This window comes from Kryptolebias marmoratus, linkage group LG4, assembly GCF_001649575.2.
Source record: "Kryptolebias marmoratus isolate JLee-2015 linkage group LG4, ASM164957v2, whole genome shotgun sequence".
NCBI lineage: Eukaryota > Metazoa > Chordata > Actinopteri > Cyprinodontiformes > Rivulidae > Kryptolebias > Kryptolebias marmoratus.
The window spans coordinates 16,346,004-16,364,342 of record NC_051433.1 but is presented as its reverse complement, the minus strand read 5'-3'; the positions used below and the strand labels follow the sequence as shown (position 1 = coordinate 16,364,342).

General features: G+C 39.5%; 1 protein-coding gene across 1 annotated transcript; it reads right to left on the bottom strand.

Annotated features, from left to right (window-relative positions):
• Nucleotides 1-11,680: 11,680 nt before the first annotated feature.
• Nucleotides 11,681-17,478, bottom strand: LOC108235662 (nuclear receptor subfamily 4 group A member 1-like). Its single transcript, XM_017415789.3, has 7 exons — nucleotides 17,337-17,478; nucleotides 15,030-15,865; nucleotides 14,511-14,640; nucleotides 14,128-14,291; nucleotides 13,805-14,007; nucleotides 13,534-13,712; nucleotides 11,681-13,450 (listed from the first exon to the last, which is right to left on the bottom strand). Exons 2-7 carry the CDS (start codon nucleotides 15,861-15,863, stop codon nucleotides 13,188-13,190), a joined length of 1,773 nt encoding a protein of 590 aa, XP_017271278.1. The 5' UTR covers nucleotides 15,864-15,865; nucleotides 17,337-17,478; the 3' UTR covers nucleotides 11,681-13,187.
• Between the last annotated feature and the right edge of the window lie 861 nt (nucleotides 17,479-18,339).

Genomic DNA, 18,339 nt, shown 5'->3' with positions numbered 1-18,339 from the left:
ATGAACTGATTGACTGTGACGTCAGCTCAAAACAAGATGGCCGCCACAGCTAACTGACCTTAAAAACACAGTAACTCAATTTTACAGATGTTGATCTAAAATGTATTCTAAATATTCTGAGGGCTAATAGCTTGCGTAAGATTTTTGTTGCCAAGTTTGCCATTAATTATTAATATTTGCAGTCAACTCTCCCTGTCTGTTAGCAAAATATCTCATGAACAACTGGACATTTTAATTAAACTTTCAGGAAATAATCATTTGATGTACTTCTACAGCTGATTACCTTTTAGAGCCAAGCCAGTTTAAGATGGCCGCCACAGCCAGCTGACCTTAGAAAACACAAAAAGTCAGTTTAAGAGATATTTTGTAAAAGAGTTGATGCAGCTGTAGCTGAAAGTCAGTCACAACACATACTTTGAATGCTGTGGTCATCTCACAATATCTTTGCCAAAAACTTCAACAATAACTGTTGGTGTTTCCACTGTTTGTCTGTTAGCAAAATATCCTATGAACCACTGGATGGATTTTAATGAAACTTTCAAAAGGTAAACATTGGGAGTGCATATACAACTGATTAACTTTTGGAGTCAAACTAATTTAAGATGGCTAACATAGCTTATTGACATTAGCCAACACAAAAAACGGCTATAACTCAGGCAGTATTACAGATATTAAGCTAAACTTTGATGTGGTGGTAGCTGAGAGTCATTTACATACATACTCTGAATGTGACATTTCAAGACATTGCATGAAAATGAGCATAACATTATTTTCGAGGTTAGACCAGCACATCTTTGTCACTTCTCAACACAAGACGGGAGGTGACATGTGTCCCTTCAAGGAAACCCAGGCCTTGAATCTTGATTTAAAGTTCACTCTCTCAGTGTGAGACTGGTTCCAGCTCCGCCTGCAACTTTCAGCAGAATAAAGCCGGATTGAAAAATGAAAAAATACACTCATCATCTCATTTGTTTTCTTTTGTCTCTTCAATTTGATCATTCTGAAACGCAGCTGAATTTTACTTTGGTAAATATAATAAAACAACCGTGTCTTCTAAAGCATTTCAAAAAGATTCGACTCAGCCTTTCAGCTACTATCAATTTCCTACTTTTCAGGCATTCGAGAAATCCTGAAGATTTTACTCGACGCCAGAAGTTCCTCACATTATTTTCGTGCAGGTTTTAATACCATGAAGTGGCATTTCGCTAATGAAAGGAGTGGAAAACGATACTAAATCAGGGGCGGTTTATAGAGGCTATTTTAGGCTGACAGATGATGAAGAGATTTAAAAAGCCGAGGAGGTCTGGACAGTGTGTGGTGCCGGAGGAGCTGCTTGAATCGGTCGAGTGTCCAAAAAGAATCGTTGATGCTAAATTAGAGTCGTTAGATTGAAACAGAGCAGGAAGCTTTTGAGTATGTTATGTGATTTGCTGTGTTTTATTTCATTATCTCAGTCTGATTTATTGTATTTTATGATTTATTTTTTATAATCTATTTGATTAGATACAGTTTGGCTTACCTTTAAAGCACTTTGGTCTTCTGGTATTTTTAAATGTGCTTATAAATCAAACAAATGTGCTTATAAATCATCACCATCCACAGTTTGTATGAGATTCTTGCTGTGACTGTCTGGTGTCGCTGTGGCCAAATAACATTTATCTTTGATATATAGGGATTCATAGTAGCCTGGATTACCTCAAAAGGTCCTTTCTGTCTTGTGTGTTTTCTGCTAATCTGTAGTTTTGCTCAGATGTTCTTCTATTCAGGAAACCTCATTTCATCTCAAGTATTTAAAATCTATCTGACTGTTCGCTCATACACTAAGAGCTAAGCGTTGTCGGCAAATTCCAACACATGGAGCACAACATTTCTTTTCCAAAATCTCTCAGGTCCGAACAGCTCATCACCTAATCTGGAATACGTGAATCTGGTTTTACAGATTAGCACATGGGATGTTTGCAGATGTGTGTTTTCCTTTCACATCTGACTGACCTTTGTTTTATTTTGGTACCTTAATGAAAGGATTACACACTGTCAAATTAATGAAAATATATATTTTTATGTATTAACTCAATATATGAAATAAAATTTATTGCTTTTCTGAGATTGTTTGAGCAGCAGGGGCCCGACGTGTTGAGCGTCCATAGCGAGAGCTCTTTGTTCAGCCTTGAGTGAGCTGCCTGTATTTTAAGTGTGCGTGGCATTCTAAGTGTCCAGTCATCTGTTTAGTTTGGCTGATATGGATTTATAAATAGGCCAACATTAAGGCAGAAATCGTAGGAGCAGCGGGGTGACTTCCATCTCCGTCCAGAAAGACGGCGCTGCAGATTTTGGCCTCAGTGTCAACACCTGACAGATGGTTTTACGGCCAGCACCTTGTGATTTTATTGGGCCGTCATCTAACTCGGCTTCAGACGATTGTGTAACGCTGCGTCAACGGGCCTGGCAGCCTCCATCTCTGTATCACCGAGACAAAGAGTGGAGTCTTTGTCATGTAGCGTCTCCTCAGAACTGATCACTTACAGCTGTTTCCTAACGTCGAAGACAGAATTCACCATTTTAGGAGAACTGCTCTTCAGTTCATGTAGCTCATTCTTGCAAAACGACAACAGGATGGTTTTTTTTTTAAACTTCTTTATGTGTTATGTATGTAATAACTTCACAAAAATTGCATTATTTGACGAGATCTTTAACAAAACTTACAAAAGCACAGCCCCAAACCATGACAACAAATGATGACCATTTAAACCAAATCTTTAAACTTTCAATAAATCCTTTCATAAGATCTATTGCCGCTGATTTTCCAGTTATTGTGAGTTTGTTTGTTTGTTTGTTTTTCCATATTTTATTTTTTTTTCTTTTTAATTTCCTTTCTTAAAGATGTCTCAATGGCACCCCTTTTTTTAGACTTTAAGAGTAGGATGCGTCACTCAAGTCCTGAATCAAATCCTTGCTTTCTTGGCTTTCAGATTCTTTCAACTGAAAGGATCATTTGAATTGGATGAAATGGGGTCGTGTGACACTGAGTTGTCAATATCTTCAATCAGAACGATCTCAGGTCTGAAGACTAAAAAAGGAGATTCTCATCAGTGAGTCAAACTAGAAAGCAATCAGGAAGACTGACTGAAGGACAAATTTCAAGAATCTAATACAATCCAAAGTTCAAATATATTATAGCAGTTCAAGTGGGATGCTTTAAAGTAAACAAACCAAATTATTCTTGTATCAGATGGTTTTTTAATCTGAAGACTGTGTCGTATCTTTGACTGCTGTCCATAGCAACTAAAATCTGAACTATTCCTTTAAGGCCTGCCACTTTTTAGTTCAATTTTCCATTTTATTTAAACTTTTTTTTGTTCACACTACCTAAATATGTCAAGGTTAAGTTAATATATCTTTGGTCGTCCACTTATCAGAGGAAAGATATGATATGTTTTCACTGTTTTATTGTTTTCTTCTCTGTATGTAGATTGTTTTAAGAAAAACAATGCATTTTTTTAACAACAAACTGTTTGTTTCACAAAAAAACATAAAGTTTAACATTTTTGGGAGGCCAGATATTACAAGATTTGTATATTAAAGAAGAGCCAAATACTACAGATAAGATTTTCAAAAGTGTAAAACTTCAACTTTATTTTAAACTAAATAAAACACGCTGCAAAGTGAGTTTGAAACGGAGCAGCACACTCCTTATTTAACAGCAGGAAAGCAGATAAGTGGATTTCCCTGCCTGTTAAACTTCCCCATTAAGACGCGATGAACACATCGCTGGTTTACTTCCTAAGCCACCAGCCAAAGCAGGTTGTTAATGGTGTAAGATTATTAGAAAGTGTCAAGATGCTGTCACAAAAAATACACCCACAGCAGTGTCAAGCTGATATGACTCAGACAGTGGGCACTGATGAATTCACTCAACAAAAGTAAAGAACCATCAGGCTTGTTTTCATGTTGTGTAAAAGTATGTTAAGTTCTTTTGTTTCAAAGCTCCTCGTGTTTCCGGCGTTCTAAGCTCTGAACTTGGAACTGTTTCACGCCGTCAGTAATTGTTAAAGATGCTAAAAGTTAAAGAGGCTGCAGTATTTAGGATTCAGACAGTGACTTGCTGATTGATAGGGTTATTTATAAATATTTTACGCCTTATCCCACCTTCCTGTGATGGTGTGTTTTCTGCTTTGCACCATGTGCTCGCCTTGACCTTGAACCCCCTCTTCCACACAAACATACATATTCCCTCCGTGCCCCGAACCATGAGACCCCGTGCTTTACCGCCTCTTTGATCCCTGAGTTTGGGCTCTGTAAAGTGTGTGCGTGCATGTGTGTGTGTGTGTGCTGAGGGGGTGGTTGCTGTGAATAACTCCCAGGCAGGCAGCCAGGATCTGTCATCTGCCAGGGCAACACTATCCATCCTGTCAATCTTGTTTTATAATTGTAACATTCTCATATTCTCCGTCTGAGCAGAGAGAAGTTTCCAACATAGTGGCGCACACACACACCCACACACACACACAAACACACACACACACCACCAACTGTGTTTCCAAACTGTGTCTAAATCTGGCTGAATTTTGAATGTAATAAGCTTGCAAAAAGAATATTTTTACTATTGCAAAAAATAAAGAAATAAACCACGGTGCAAATTTGTTAAACATATTATTACAGAAATTGTCAGTGTTCTACAAGGAATCTATTTCATAACAAAACTTCGTTTTGGACCGTTAATTAGCAAGAATGCCAAAATAAATACACACAAAAATAAAAGCTGTGTGTTGCTCAAAGATGTTTACCAAACGTGAAGACCTAGTTATGTTTCTGATAGCAGCACGACAGATTATAAATATCAGGAAAAGGCAACAAAGGACTGGAAAGTTTCACAAATCAGAATGTTAATGTAATTAATTGAATTCCTCTTTTCTTCATTTTTACTGGTGCTATGTTGATGACTGAACCTTTGGTGGCGTAAGTTATAAGGATTCCTGTTGTAATGTCCTTTTTTCTCCTAATAAAAATAATAATAATAATAAAATAAAAAAAGAATTTCTCATTTAATTATCTGAAAACAGTTGTTAGTTAAACGATTGGGTATAAAAATAAAAAGATTTCTAAGATTATTTAAGAAGTAAAGATAAAGGCCTTCCTGCAGGTCGGTGCAGGTTGGACTCCAGGGCTGTCCCTTGTTTCCAATCCTGTTTGTGGTGTTCATGGACAGGATCTCGAAGCGCAGTCGTGGAGAGGAGTGTGTCTGGTTTGGGAACCTCGGGGTCTCGCCTCTGCTTTTTGCGGATGATGTGGTTCTGTTGGCGTCTAAGAGCCACTGGTACAGTTTGCAGCCGAGTGAGAAACGGCTGGGATGAGAGTCAGCTCCTCACAGTCTGAGGCCATGGTTTTTCAAACGGAAATGGGTGGAATGCTTCTTCTGGATCAGGAATGAATCTTCGAAGGTGGAGGAGTTCAAGTATCTGGGAGTCTTGTTCGTCAGTGATGGTAGGATGGAGCGGGAGATTGGTTGACGGATCGGCGCCTCGTCTTCAGTAATGAGGGCATTGCTTTGATCGATCATGATGAAGAAAGAGTTGAGTCAAAAGACAAAACTCTCGATTTACTGGTCCATCTATGTTCCAGCTCTCACTTATCGTCATGAGGTTTGGATGACTGAAAGAACGAGATCCTGGATACAAGCAACTGAAATGAGCTTCCTATAGGGTGCCCGGGCTCAGCCTTCGCAATAAGATGAGAAGGGAAGAGCTCAGAGTAGAGCCGCTGCTCCTTTGCATCAAGAGGAGTCAGTTGAGGTGGTTCAGGAATCTGATTAGGATTCCTCCTGGATTCTTCCTCTCTTTAGAAGTTTTCTGGGCATGTTCCACAGGAAAGAAACCTTGGGGCAGACCCAGAATTCGCTGGAGGGATTATGTATCCTCTCTGGCCTGGGAACACCTTGGGACCCCCAGGAGTAGCTGCAGAGTCTCGTTGGGGAGAGGGAAGTCTGATTTTCTCTCCTGGACCTGTTACCTCTGAGACCCAACCATGGACAAGCTGCAGAAGACAAATGAATGGATGGAATAATGTTTTCTCATGAAAAATTGACAATAATTTGATCAATGTTACGGTAAGTCATATCATTAAAAGTTTAAAATTATAAGATAAAAACAATGTTGCAAAAAAAGGATTATGCACAGTGTAGAGTGTATGTTTACACACCAGGACGCAACTGAAAACCAATACATAAAGTGTGCAATCCTTAGATCTTTAGATAGTACTGCATTAAAAACACAGCTGATAAAAAGAACTTCAAATCAATTGGTAATAAATGTTAGAATCATCTCTCAACTGAAAACCCATGAAATGATGAAAAAAAAAACAATAAAAACTGTATTCCCATCTTTTCATTAAGTTTTATTAAATCTGTTTTCAGAAACATGGTTCTCTTGGCCAAAACTCATCTTAATGCACTGAAGTTGAGAGGAAATCCTTCCAGTGATCTGATTTATTTAAAATACAATAAAGCGATTTTTGAAATGATGGATGCTGCATTCAAACGCTGTGCCCTCTGCACAATCAAAAGCCACCATTCCTGATGGGGTGAGGGTGCACTGGTGCACATAACGCGAGGTGCTTCCACATCTCTGAGGGGCCATCAGTGCTTACAGATCTATGTAGGTCTGCAAGCTGCATACCGCGTGCTGCCTTTTTCAGGCCCGGCCTTTCTCATCAATATGGTGTCAAACGACATTCTGCACGTATTACAGCTGAGCGGCTCCATAAAAAAAGTCAAAGTGCTAAACTGTCGTGCCTGTAGTCCAAACCTGCCACACATTAAAAACATTTGGCACAATTTCAAACTAAAAATACAACAAATGAGGTCCTGAACTGCAGAGCAGCTGATAGAATATATCAAGCAATAAAGACACTAATGTTTAATGCTCGAAACCAAAGCAAATTGGGTCCACAGTTCCTAAATGATGAGGGTTGCTGAAAGATCAGATGATGGTTATTTTAACTATTTCAGACAAAAGAACAAACTGTAAACTCTACAGGAGTACAACTCTGTTTATTCCAATATTAGTTTATTAATTTTAGATGTGAGTTTCTATATAATTTAAAATAATTTTCAAGGGTCCACATAATAAAGATAATACCCAAGGACAAAACAACAGAGAGCAACTACCATCCTTTCCTCTCACATAGTTCAGAATGATAATTTAGCTGGCTAATTGTTCATTTATACATGTAATCCTGCTGGGAATAAGAGCTTAGGGCAGTGATGCGAGGCATAGAGTTGTCACAGGGATACCGCAAGTAATGACACCCCTCCCCCCCATTTATCATCTGACATGTTCAATAAGAGAGAGCAGATCCAATTACTGAGGGCTCTGTGGGCTCAACAATGGCCATCTATAAATACACTCACAGAGGGTTTTCCATACTCAACAAAACACCCACATAAAACCTAATACTGCAGCACAAATATACATGCACGTATAGCGCTTCACCAAAGCTTTCATCGAAAGCATGCAGAGGCACCCTAAAATTAAAACCTTTGCGGCTGTGCATGTACATGGGTGTTTGAAAAGGCAAAGCACAGAGAGAAGAAGAGGAGAAAGAACCACTGGAGTCCCCACAGAGCACCGAACAGCTTCACAAAGTTATTTACAGCTCAGTCCATCAACAAGCAGCAGGTGCAGCCTCCTCGCAAACAAACCTATTAGCTTTCCTCCCCTTGGAACAATATCATCCCCGGCCCGCATTCTGCTGCTTTCTCTTACTGTCCCTCTCACACATTTAATTCGATTGTGTTACAAGTTATGTTTTACTATATTTTTTTTAATCCTTTTTTACAATTCAGCTAAATAAAGAAGATGACAGCTGTTTTTTTTCTGCTTCATTTATTTAGAGCTCTATAACATCACAGTTGGCCTCAGGTCTGCACTGTCCGCTCTACTGCAAACATTTTCTGTTTCAGTGCAGGCTGCTTTCACGCACAATGTTCACTGAAATGGTAAATTATTTCGTACACATTTACTTAAATCCCCGTCAGCAAGCATGTGACATAAACACCACATAGCATAATTATTACATCGTTAAAGGGAAATTATTGATATACTTGTATTTCATGTGAAACTGAACTTTTTATTATGTTATTGTATTGTTTTTTGCAGCTCTAGATGATCCAGTAATAAAGACAGAGTAAAGTAAAGTAAATGAAAGGAAAGGAAAGGAAAGTAAGGTAAAAGTCATAGTAAAAACACAAAAAGGTAACGTAAAATAATGTAAGTAATGTTACGTAAAATCAAATAAAGTAGCATAAAGTGGTGTAAAGAGATGTACAGTAAAGTAATGTAATACCTGTGTCAGCTGCTGGAACAGAATGAAGCAAGCACATAGAGTGAATAGCACCACAATTTTATTACCAAGTACTAAATGTTTTGGTTTAGAGCAATATGACTCGACAATCACTGGGCAGATTTCTACAAAAAGTTAACTAAAGATGGCAACCAACACTTTTGTGAATGTTTTTGCATTTTAACTTGCATTCATGCTATATGTCCTCAGATTATATCACAGGTGTAACTGTGACCTATGATTTATTTACATGTATTTTGAAGGGATAGTTTATGAAAGGGTTTCTGTGAGGTTTTTAATGATCAGCATCTTGTGTGATTAAACACTGGTCAGGGTTTGTTAAATAAAGGAGAAGTTCTCATCTCAAACCAACAGCTAATCAGTCTGAGGTCCAAATCCAATGCAGTTCATGCATCTTAAACACCTTGGACATCAACATTTTGTGATGATTCAAGTGAATACTTTAATGCAAACTTTGTCTAAGATTATTTACACAAAAGATTGACTTCATGTTCTGCTTGAAACACTTTTTATAAAACAAACTGTGTTGAAACCATTCAAGTATTTGATGTAAAAGTATTGCTGTGTAAAAACCCATGACATAAGGTTTGCTTGAACCACAATAAAATAGTTGACATTAGAGGTTTGATGGCTAAAATCCGCTCTGAGCTTAGCCTCAGTCTGACTTGCTATTAGCATGAGTCCCCTAAGAGAACTTCTCCCTGATTCTTTAAACTAAGATATTCTGGCTGACCACTCAAAACCTCTCCACACAGACCAAAAACATTCAAACTATTCTTTTAAGAGGTTACCTATAACAGTGTTACTTTTCAAAAAGGAAATACAGTAAAAAGATTAGTTTATGGCCTTTTCATCGGATTTATGGTTGAGATATAATTATGCAAATCAGCCATGAACTGTAAAATAAATGTGTTGTTTTGTTATGTAAATTAGCCCCTTTGCTTAATTAGTTTTCCCTTTAAGTAAACTTTACATGGCTTTATATTTTTACATCACTGATTTTTAGAGTAGAATATTCTTTAACTTGTTGTACTGAATTTAAAAGAAAAATGTTGTGTTAGTTAAAGTGGTTATGAGTTCATGCAAAAAAAAAGTTCATGTCAGAAATTCAGCAAAGATTTATATTGTTGCATGTTTCTTCAGTTTATCTTGTGTTGTAGCAGAAGGTGACAAAGTCTAAAGCATTAAGTTTGACATGTTTGTACACAGGTCACCATGACAACGGAGCCACATGCTGGCATTAGTTGTCAGAATATATCACGTGTATGAAGGGTGCAAGGCCAGGAGTTGTTCCCGAAAGCTGCGTTATATGTCAGGTCAAAAGTCAAGGAGGAAATGGCAGCTCCAGATGGTAACTTTCTACTTTGGGAAAAAGATGGTGTTAAGAAACACCGCATCTCAAAATATGAGATATGTTGACATGAGGATGTATTTTAAGTTTTGGGATTTGTGAGGGGGCAGCGTGCCTGACCCTGTTATAGATACGTGATCATAAAGAATAAAGAGCGACAGTCGAAGGGGATTAACACGGGTTTGGATTCAGGAAAAAAAAAAACGATTCTTTCAAATAGAGTAAAATAAAGTTTCTGTCTCGCTGCATTTGTCTAATTTCTCCACACGAAACAAAACTTCTTTCATTACATCTGACTTTTACAGCATGTCTAAAATTTTGTCGTACATTAAACACCTCAGTGCAGGCTAGCTTTCATTTTGCCTCCTCTTTTCTCACTGTGTCTCGCCTTTATCCATCCACTATGCCAACGCCAAACCCAGATGACCAGTACGTTGTGTACAGTGTGATCTGGTGTCAAGTGGCTGAATGCTGCCGGTGCTGCAGTCTGCTGCCCGAGAGCGGCACAGTGTCGTCTTCCTCTGGTCAAGAATGTTGCCAACATTAACACCATGTGCATTAAAAACGACTCGGACGCAGTGAAGAGAACTTTGTACGGTCACTTTTCAGCACATCATTATGCAGCAAGCAGCATATTAGTCTAAGCTTAATAATAAAGTCTAAGCTTACGTGCACAGACTAGGCAGTAAACTGTTGTCTCACAAACAATGAGCTGATCCTGTGACGCTGCATCAGGTCGCTGAGCTGCTGTAGTACTTTGGGAAGGAAATGCTACACGTCAAAGTTATGTTGTGTTATATTTACCACAGAAGCTGAAACATGGAGCTGAGAATGAAGTCACACCCAAACTTAAACGTGTTCCAGATGCAATTAAAACAAACCGTGGGATCTGTTGTACTCTGTTACTAGGCCAACTATTACTAGCAATACAAGCTCATGCACAAGGCAGCCATGAAAAGTGGTGGTAGCCATATTGGATTTTGAGTTTGGGGTTGGTCACAGTTATGACTTTGAAGGGAGGGGTGCAGCTCTGTTGTTTTTTCTGACTTGGAGCTTGGACATTCTGACTTCAGAGTACAAACTAAATGCATCCTAGCATCATCTCATCTTAGTTCAGCTCAGTGGTGTCCAACCCTGGTCCTGGAGGGTCACTACCCTGCAGGTTTTCATTGTTTCTCTGCTTCAGCACACCTGATCTGAATGAATGGGGGATTAAAGGGCTTCTGTAGGACTTAAAGACATGCTGATGGTAAGTCAACCACTGATTCAGGTGTGTTGGAGCAGAGAAAACAAAAACATACAGGATAGTGGCCCTCCAGGACCAGGGTTGGACACCACTGGTTTAGTTTGTTAACCTGCTAACTAATATGTTAGCAGGCTAATAATGGTAATAAACTTAAGTCAACAAATCACTAAAAATGCCAACCTATTAAAAATAATAATTTTCTATATATTAAAGTTTGAAAATGACAAATATTCATTAGCATTAATGCCACAGTAAGATTTGCTGAACATTACAGTAAAGCTGGTTTTGGACATTTGTTTTAAAGTATAATAGCACTATGTCTTTATGAACTGTTTATACCTGCTGTGCACTACTATATTGACTGTAATAAAAAAACTATTTCAAATATCAAAAATCCACACAATGAACTTTGTCAATTTTGACTAACCGGTTGCTGCCACAAATATTTTAAACAATACACCCACGGTTATGTTTTCTGAACAACGAAGTGTTCCTAGCTGCTCTTGTCATCCCATTTTTCTGTGATTTCTTCTCTTTCTTCTTTGAAATGTAAATAGAAGGCATTATGTTTAACAAAGAAAGAAGCTTTAAAATGTGTAACAAAGAGGGGGTAAATGGCACCTAAATATTCACACTGTAAACCAGGCTAAACTAAAAGCATCATGTAATTTAACGAAAACAACAATACTGACAACAACAAAGAAACAAAGCAGAATCTGTTTGTGATGTATTTAAAAAAAAACAACCAAAAAAAAAAGAAACATTTATTTTCAAATTGTTTTGATGCCTTTTAGCATTTTGCACCATTAAACAAAAGGTTCGGCAGCATTCTCAAATGTGCACACGCGTTTCCAAAACAAAACATTTACAGCAGGAGAATCTTCGTATTGTTTGAACATTGAAATCTTTATAGCTGCTCATCTTATCACATCTTGCTGTTATTCTTTAAGAAACAGCTTTTAATCACATAAAAATAAGTCCAACACAGTAAAAAGAAGAGGGAAGACAGGAGACAAGTTTCATGATGTACAAAACGTGTAACAGATGTGCTACCGGGAACGAACAGGAAGAAAGTCTGTCCATGCAGTTTAATTCTCAGACACTCTGTGGTGAATGTTTCAACAAGGAGTATGCTCTGTCTTGCTGTTAAGACAAGAAGACATTGCTCGGCTCCATTTTAATCTGAGAATGGACAGCTCTACTTTAGATTTTAATGCCCCGAGAGGATGTGAACAGAACTGAAGTATCACTACAACAGAGCGAACACACACCTCAGGCAATTTGTATCAAAAGAAGCCACGGTTCTGAAGTAACAAAAATGACCACAATACCACAATAACACAATACGGATTCTTATGTGTTTTTGTGTTTGTAATAAAGGGGTCTCTCAATCTCTCTCTCTCTCTTTCTGGAATGAAAATTCACTCAATTAGTGTGCTTTGTGGACTCAGGCATTTAAAAAAGGCACTTTGTGTTTTCTTCAGAAGGTTCAGTTAAAGAAATCAAAACAAAAGCAAAGACTTGAGTTGTTGCAGCTTTCGTACGCGGTGTTTCACAGGAGTTTTGCCTGCATCGACTTTTGCAAGCTGCGTCAGAAATAAACCGTGGACAACCTCCTTTAGTTTAAGGCAGTAAGGTTTGTAACTGATAGTACCAAAATAAAGCTTTGTTAAACTTTGGTCCAAGGCCTTCAACGAGAGCTCAAAAAAGACTGTTTTATGACAGAAATCCATTAGTACATACTTCCTCAGTGAAAAGTGAGATTTTACTTATCTTTCTGCAAACTACATTTGTTATTATGCCTCTGTGTTCTAAGTATTCTACTATCTTAGCTTCTGGCATCATAAGGCATTTGAAAACCATGCTTTTTAAGAAGTTAGTGTGTTTCTCAGAGCTTACTGGAGCACTGCATTGTGTTCGCCATAAAAATTCACGTACTGAAAGCTGCAGAGCAGAACAAAATTCACATATTCAGCACAGCAATGAAGTCGTTTTACAAAAGCACACAAATTATGTAGAAAATATAATGTCCTGAAATGCTGACACAACTTTAACACTGGTATCAGTCTCTTATAGTGCTAAAAATGTTAAATCTTTAAACTTAAAGCTAAAAGACAAAGTAATGGTCTCTCAGAAGATGTCTCAGAAGACACAGGTAAGTGTGCTATAAGGCTGATTAGACGTAGAGTTCACTGATAAACCTCACATTAGATGTGAGACATCTGAATATCTTCAGAACGGCAGTGTATCCATAAAGATTTTCTCCACTATGGGCGGAGGGGGGACCAGGTCCTCCAGTTTTAAGTAGAAGATTCGCTGCCGGCCCTGAGTGCACAGAGTCCTCAGCTCGGGGAGTTTGCCCAGTAGACGGGAAATATAGTTGGGCTGCGTCCGACTTGGTTCTGAGCCACTTCCAGTCATGTGTTCCCTTAAACAAGTGATGAGGTTATTTTCAAAGTCCTCGACTCGTCTGGGCTCTTTCAAGCCATGGCGGTCTATAAATAGAAAAGATGTTCCCGTCAGAAACAGAGTCCTAACTTCGAACACTACAATCAGAAATGGAAACAAAGCATCTTACCAGTGATGATGACGAGGGCAGAAAGGCAGGCAAACAGTGAGGTGTCTAAGTTCATGCGATGAAGGCTCTGAGAAAAATCCATGATGGAGTTGATCCAGGCACCAAAGCTGTGAATGCACTGCTGCCGGTGGAGGACGACGCCGTTGCAGAAGATCAGCTTGTTCTCCTCTGGTTTTGACCTGAACCGATTGAAACCACGAGAGCCATCAGAGTACTGGAAGGTGCACATTTATGCAGTAAAATAACTTTATTTTTAAAATAATGCACCAACCTGTATGCCAGGCGAAGGATGAAGAGTTCTACAAAGGCAGATTCGAGAAGCAGCTCCTGGTCCTCCGTGCAGAAGTCTGTGAATCCTGGGATGGTTTGAGCCCATTTTCTTATTACATCCAAAGCACCGGTCAGCAGGTCGTAGAACTGCTGGATATCATTGGCATCCTCCTTATCTTTCAGAGTGTCTGTCTTCTCCTCGTACTGCAGAGCAAAGGAAGAAAAGGGTTACAAAGATGTTTCCAGTCAGTTCTTTCTTTCTGTATCCTAACCAGAGTAATTACAACAGGGGAGATCTGGACGGCTGAAAGTCATGAGCTTCACCTTGGAGAAGTCGAGCTTTTCGTTGGTTGGGTCTGAGTCTAAGTGAGCTCTGACAAGAGAAGATATGATGTTCACACTGGGTGTCGTGGATGAAGCCTCAATCAGCGTCTTGGGTTTGGAAGGCAGGCGACCTCTGCGACCTTTGAGGCTGTCTGTGCGAACAACTACAAGAGAGACAAGGACACGAACACATTCCCTTTAACATCACAAGGCAATTGTTGCATCTCACACTCTAAAAAATAGCTTCTATGACTGGCACTGTAGAGCTCAGGTTACGCATGTCTTCACTTGCATGGTTTCCTAAGACTGTCATTACAAACCCTGGTTTGCTGTCATCATGCGCGAGCCCCTAAATGCTTCACGAGATTCTGGCATTGCTTTACCTTCTTTGACCATTCCCACAGCGAGACATTTCTGGAAACGGCAGAACTGGCATCGGTTTCTCCTCCTCTTGTCCACTGGACAGTCTTTATTGGAGAGGCACACGTACTTTGCATTTTTCTGGACGGTTCGCTGGAAAACAGAAGATAAAAAGCTTTACAACGTGATCTAAATGTGGCAAATATACAGTAAAGCATTGTGCATAACAGAATGGCAACAATAAATCTGCATATTGTCCTATTTATTTTATAGGTTGTTCAAAACGCTATATATGACAGAAATGATGTTAAGTGTTCATAAGCTAATACATGCACTGTATGGGACAATTTTACAGGTTTAAATGTGAATATGTGTTCCCTTCTTTCTTATAAAATAGTTGATCAAATCGGTCAAAAGTGCTGCATTTGTTTGTTTTTATTCTTCACACGACACACAAGTCATTCATGATATGTGAGGTCTCTTCTTCTTGGCTAAGATGAGTACACCTTGAATAATAAACCTGTTGTTAGTCTCTGTTTTACCTTGAAGAAACCTTTGCAGCCCTCACAGGTGCGGACTCCGTAGTGCTGACAGGATGCATTGTCACCACAAACTGCACACCGACCCTCACTGGATCCAGAGTTTGGGATTTTAGGAGACAGCATGGCCCCCTCCAGTATTCTGGGGCCTTCCAGAGCTCCATGTTCCACAGACATGGGAGGGCAGTGAAGTGGGGACACATGCTGCTGAGGTGACAGGAAAAACAGATCATTTTGACCAGATGGAGCATCCTGATGCTGCCCCAAAGGAGAGTACTGATCTTGTGCGGGGCTGACGGTAAAAAATGAGAGTTGCTGAGCCATGCTGGCCTTATCCATTGGGAACGGGAGGTCCGGGGGGAAGGGGCTGAAAGGGGAATCCCAGACAGGTGCAGACTCGGTTTGAAAGCCTGAAGTTGGAGGAGAAGCCGTGCCATAGATGGGGCTTCCATAGTAGTCAGAGCCACATGATGAGAGTGTTTCTTCTAGACAGCTGACAGCAACAGATCCTGGGTAACAGCCGTACACCTGGAGGTCATCCAGCTTAAAGGTTTGGTTCTGCATCTGTGGGCTGGGGCTTTCGGCTGCTGCAGGGTGGGCGAAAGAAGCTCCAGAGGTGGATGGAGAGGTGGTAATCCTGCAGGAGTAAGCATCAAACTCCCCAATGTAGCCATTTCCCACCAAGGTGTTGATGCTGGGCAGCGAGGACGTAGACAACTGGTCCTTTTGGCCGGTGATTTCCATCACCAGTTTGGCACTGAGGTCTGGATTCAGGAGCTCAGAGCTGAAGTAGATGTCATGGGGCAAAGATGGAAGCTGGGTTTGTACACAGGGCATCGCTAAAACAGAGGAAACAGTAAAAAAAATAAATAAATCTCAACATTCTCAAGTCAAATATGTTTTAAAGCATTTTCAAACTGGTGCAATTTATGTCATAGTAATGCATTGGGAATAACTGGAACTGACTCCTCATGTATGTGGTCCATTTTACTCTTATTTGTTAGTTTTTCACTTTTTAAACCTTCCTCTGTAACCATGTAAACAGTAGCCAATGTTAGCGTATTGAATGTGTGCTGTCTCATTTCACCCGACATGCCATTTCTCTCGCTCCAGGCCCCAACAGTCCTGGTTGGAAAATGCGGAGGGTGGTCCAGTGGAGCGCTCAGATATTGTCAGATATTGTGTTACTGGCTGTTAATGCTTTGAAAAGCTCCTTCAGTGGAGGGCAACCCTCTTTCTGTACCAGAGAGTGTTGCAGATTGTATTTCAGCTTTGGATGAATGCCAGCTGAAATGGCAAAGGAAGTGAAGCACATGTGTGTGTGTGTGTGTGTGTGTGTGTGTGTGTGTGTGTGTGTGTGTGTGTGTGTGGTTGGCTGAGTGGGCGTGTACTCACAAGTGTATATGTTTTACATGTGCACATCTAATTAGTACACTGATCACTCGTTAAAATATTTGCAAAAGTCGAATTACAGCTCTCTAGCTAAGGTTTTTGATGTAACAGACATGTTTTTATTTTTATGTTTAGTTTATTACATATTCTTCTTTAAGACTTTTCAAGTACAGCGCCACTGACAGACTCCACAAAGTCAATAAGACCCAAACTTCCCAACATTAACTAAACCAGAAAAAGTAGATTAACTTGCACAAACTTGTTAGAGAAGTACTCACAGTGTAATTGCAACAGGCTAGTATTTTTACTGAAAGGAATCTTTGAAGCTGACATGAGCTGGAACACAACTAAGGTAAAAACTGACATCTTTACATAATGAAACTATTCCATAAACAAATATACACCGCTCACAGCCAAAGTTGTAAACAAAGCTCTCAGACGGTCTGTTAGAGCTTGGAGGATGTGTTAGGGATGACTCTCTGCTACTACCACACCAAATCTTAGCTCAATATCTGCAAATTTGACCGAGTTGTAGCCATTTTTGTGTTTGCTAAGATTGATTATCTGTGACAGCCATCTTGAATCAAGTTGACTCTAGAAGTTAATCAGTTCTAGATGTACACCAATGATTACTTTGTGAGACCTTGTTTATTGGTTCATTGGGTGTTTTGCTAACAGACAAACAAATCAACACACACATGCACAGACACGGGTAATTATAACATCCCCTGCCTTTCAATTTGAGAGTGAACAAGTTTGACTTTCTTACCCTTTTACAACCATTACTAAAACCATTAACAAAGTTATCAAATTTTGCATCGCGCTTCTTTTTAGGTTAATTTATGGCAGGAGTACAGATGAAAGTATAAACATGATCCCTGTGGCTTCTCCCGAAACAAGAAGTCAACTTTCGCTCACCTGTTTCATGTGAATATCCGGATCCTGAAGCGTTTTTTATTTATTCCAGTCCATAGAACCAGATGAATTCACCTCTTCCAGCTGCTGTCAGCACACACACACACACCCACTCAGTCACTCACACACACACACACTGGGTCAGACCAACGCAGTCTGCGCCACACGCTCTGGTTTTAGTCGAGACGCGTCGACAAAAAGGCGGGTCTGTGACCAAACATGGTGAAGGAGGGGTGAAACCTTCCGGGTCCGGGAGCCAATCAGCTTCGCGCATGACGTGCAGACGTTCTTCCGTGTGACGCACGCACGGGATTCCATTGACGCAAGAGCCGAGCGTATACGTTGTACTAAAAATAGCCCGCGGCGTACACGTGGGGCTATTAGTGAATGAAAAAGACTAAAAATAACTGGAGTTTGGAGGCGCAAAGGGTTTTTTTGTTCTTTTTTGAATGGAAATGTCAGTCGTGATTGAAATAGTAAGGCACAGAAATTAACATTTTTGTTTGTTTCCAAATAAGGCTGTCATCTGTCATTTTGATGTCACTAATAAGTCAGTATAACTCCCAACAGGAGGTAGAAGCCTATTAATTGACATTACAAGTTATAATGTACAATTTTAAATATATTTAATAAAAGACAAAACATTACAGTAAACACTTAAGACACAACACTCAACAAGACTATTGATTTATATTGTTTTTAAAGGTCTGGTTTTTAGCCATTTGTATTTGGTAAAGTAGTTTTATCAGGGTCAGCTGGTAGTTTGGATTCGCTGCTGTGAGATCCTGTGGAGAGCGTATAAGTAGTCGGTATCTTACCTGCGAGAATCAGAAAAAAGTTCTCATGACTGCTGGTCAGACTAGGCCTATTGCAGGGTGGACTGAGCCATCGAAAACAACAATAAATAAATAATAAAAAGTTTTATGCTAAGGGTTTTACGCCACACTATTTTTGCATCACATAGTTATGTTTAACATATAGACTGCAGATATTATACTGTAGACCA

Bases quoted from the DNA above. Each gene is read 5' to 3' on its own strand.
- LOC108235662 (XM_017415789.3), bottom strand. From the start codon at position 15,863: ATGCCCTGTGTACAAACCCAGCTTCCATCTTTGCCCCATGACATCTAC. The intron at 14,292-14,510 runs GTAAAGCAATGC...TCTCTCTTGTAG, and splicing joins TGTGGGAATGGTCAAAGAAG to TTGTTCGCACAGACAGCCTC. The intron at 14,008-14,127 runs GTGAAGCTCATG...TTTGCTCTGCAG, and splicing joins AAAAGCTCGACTTCTCCAAG to TACGAGGAGAAGACAGACAC.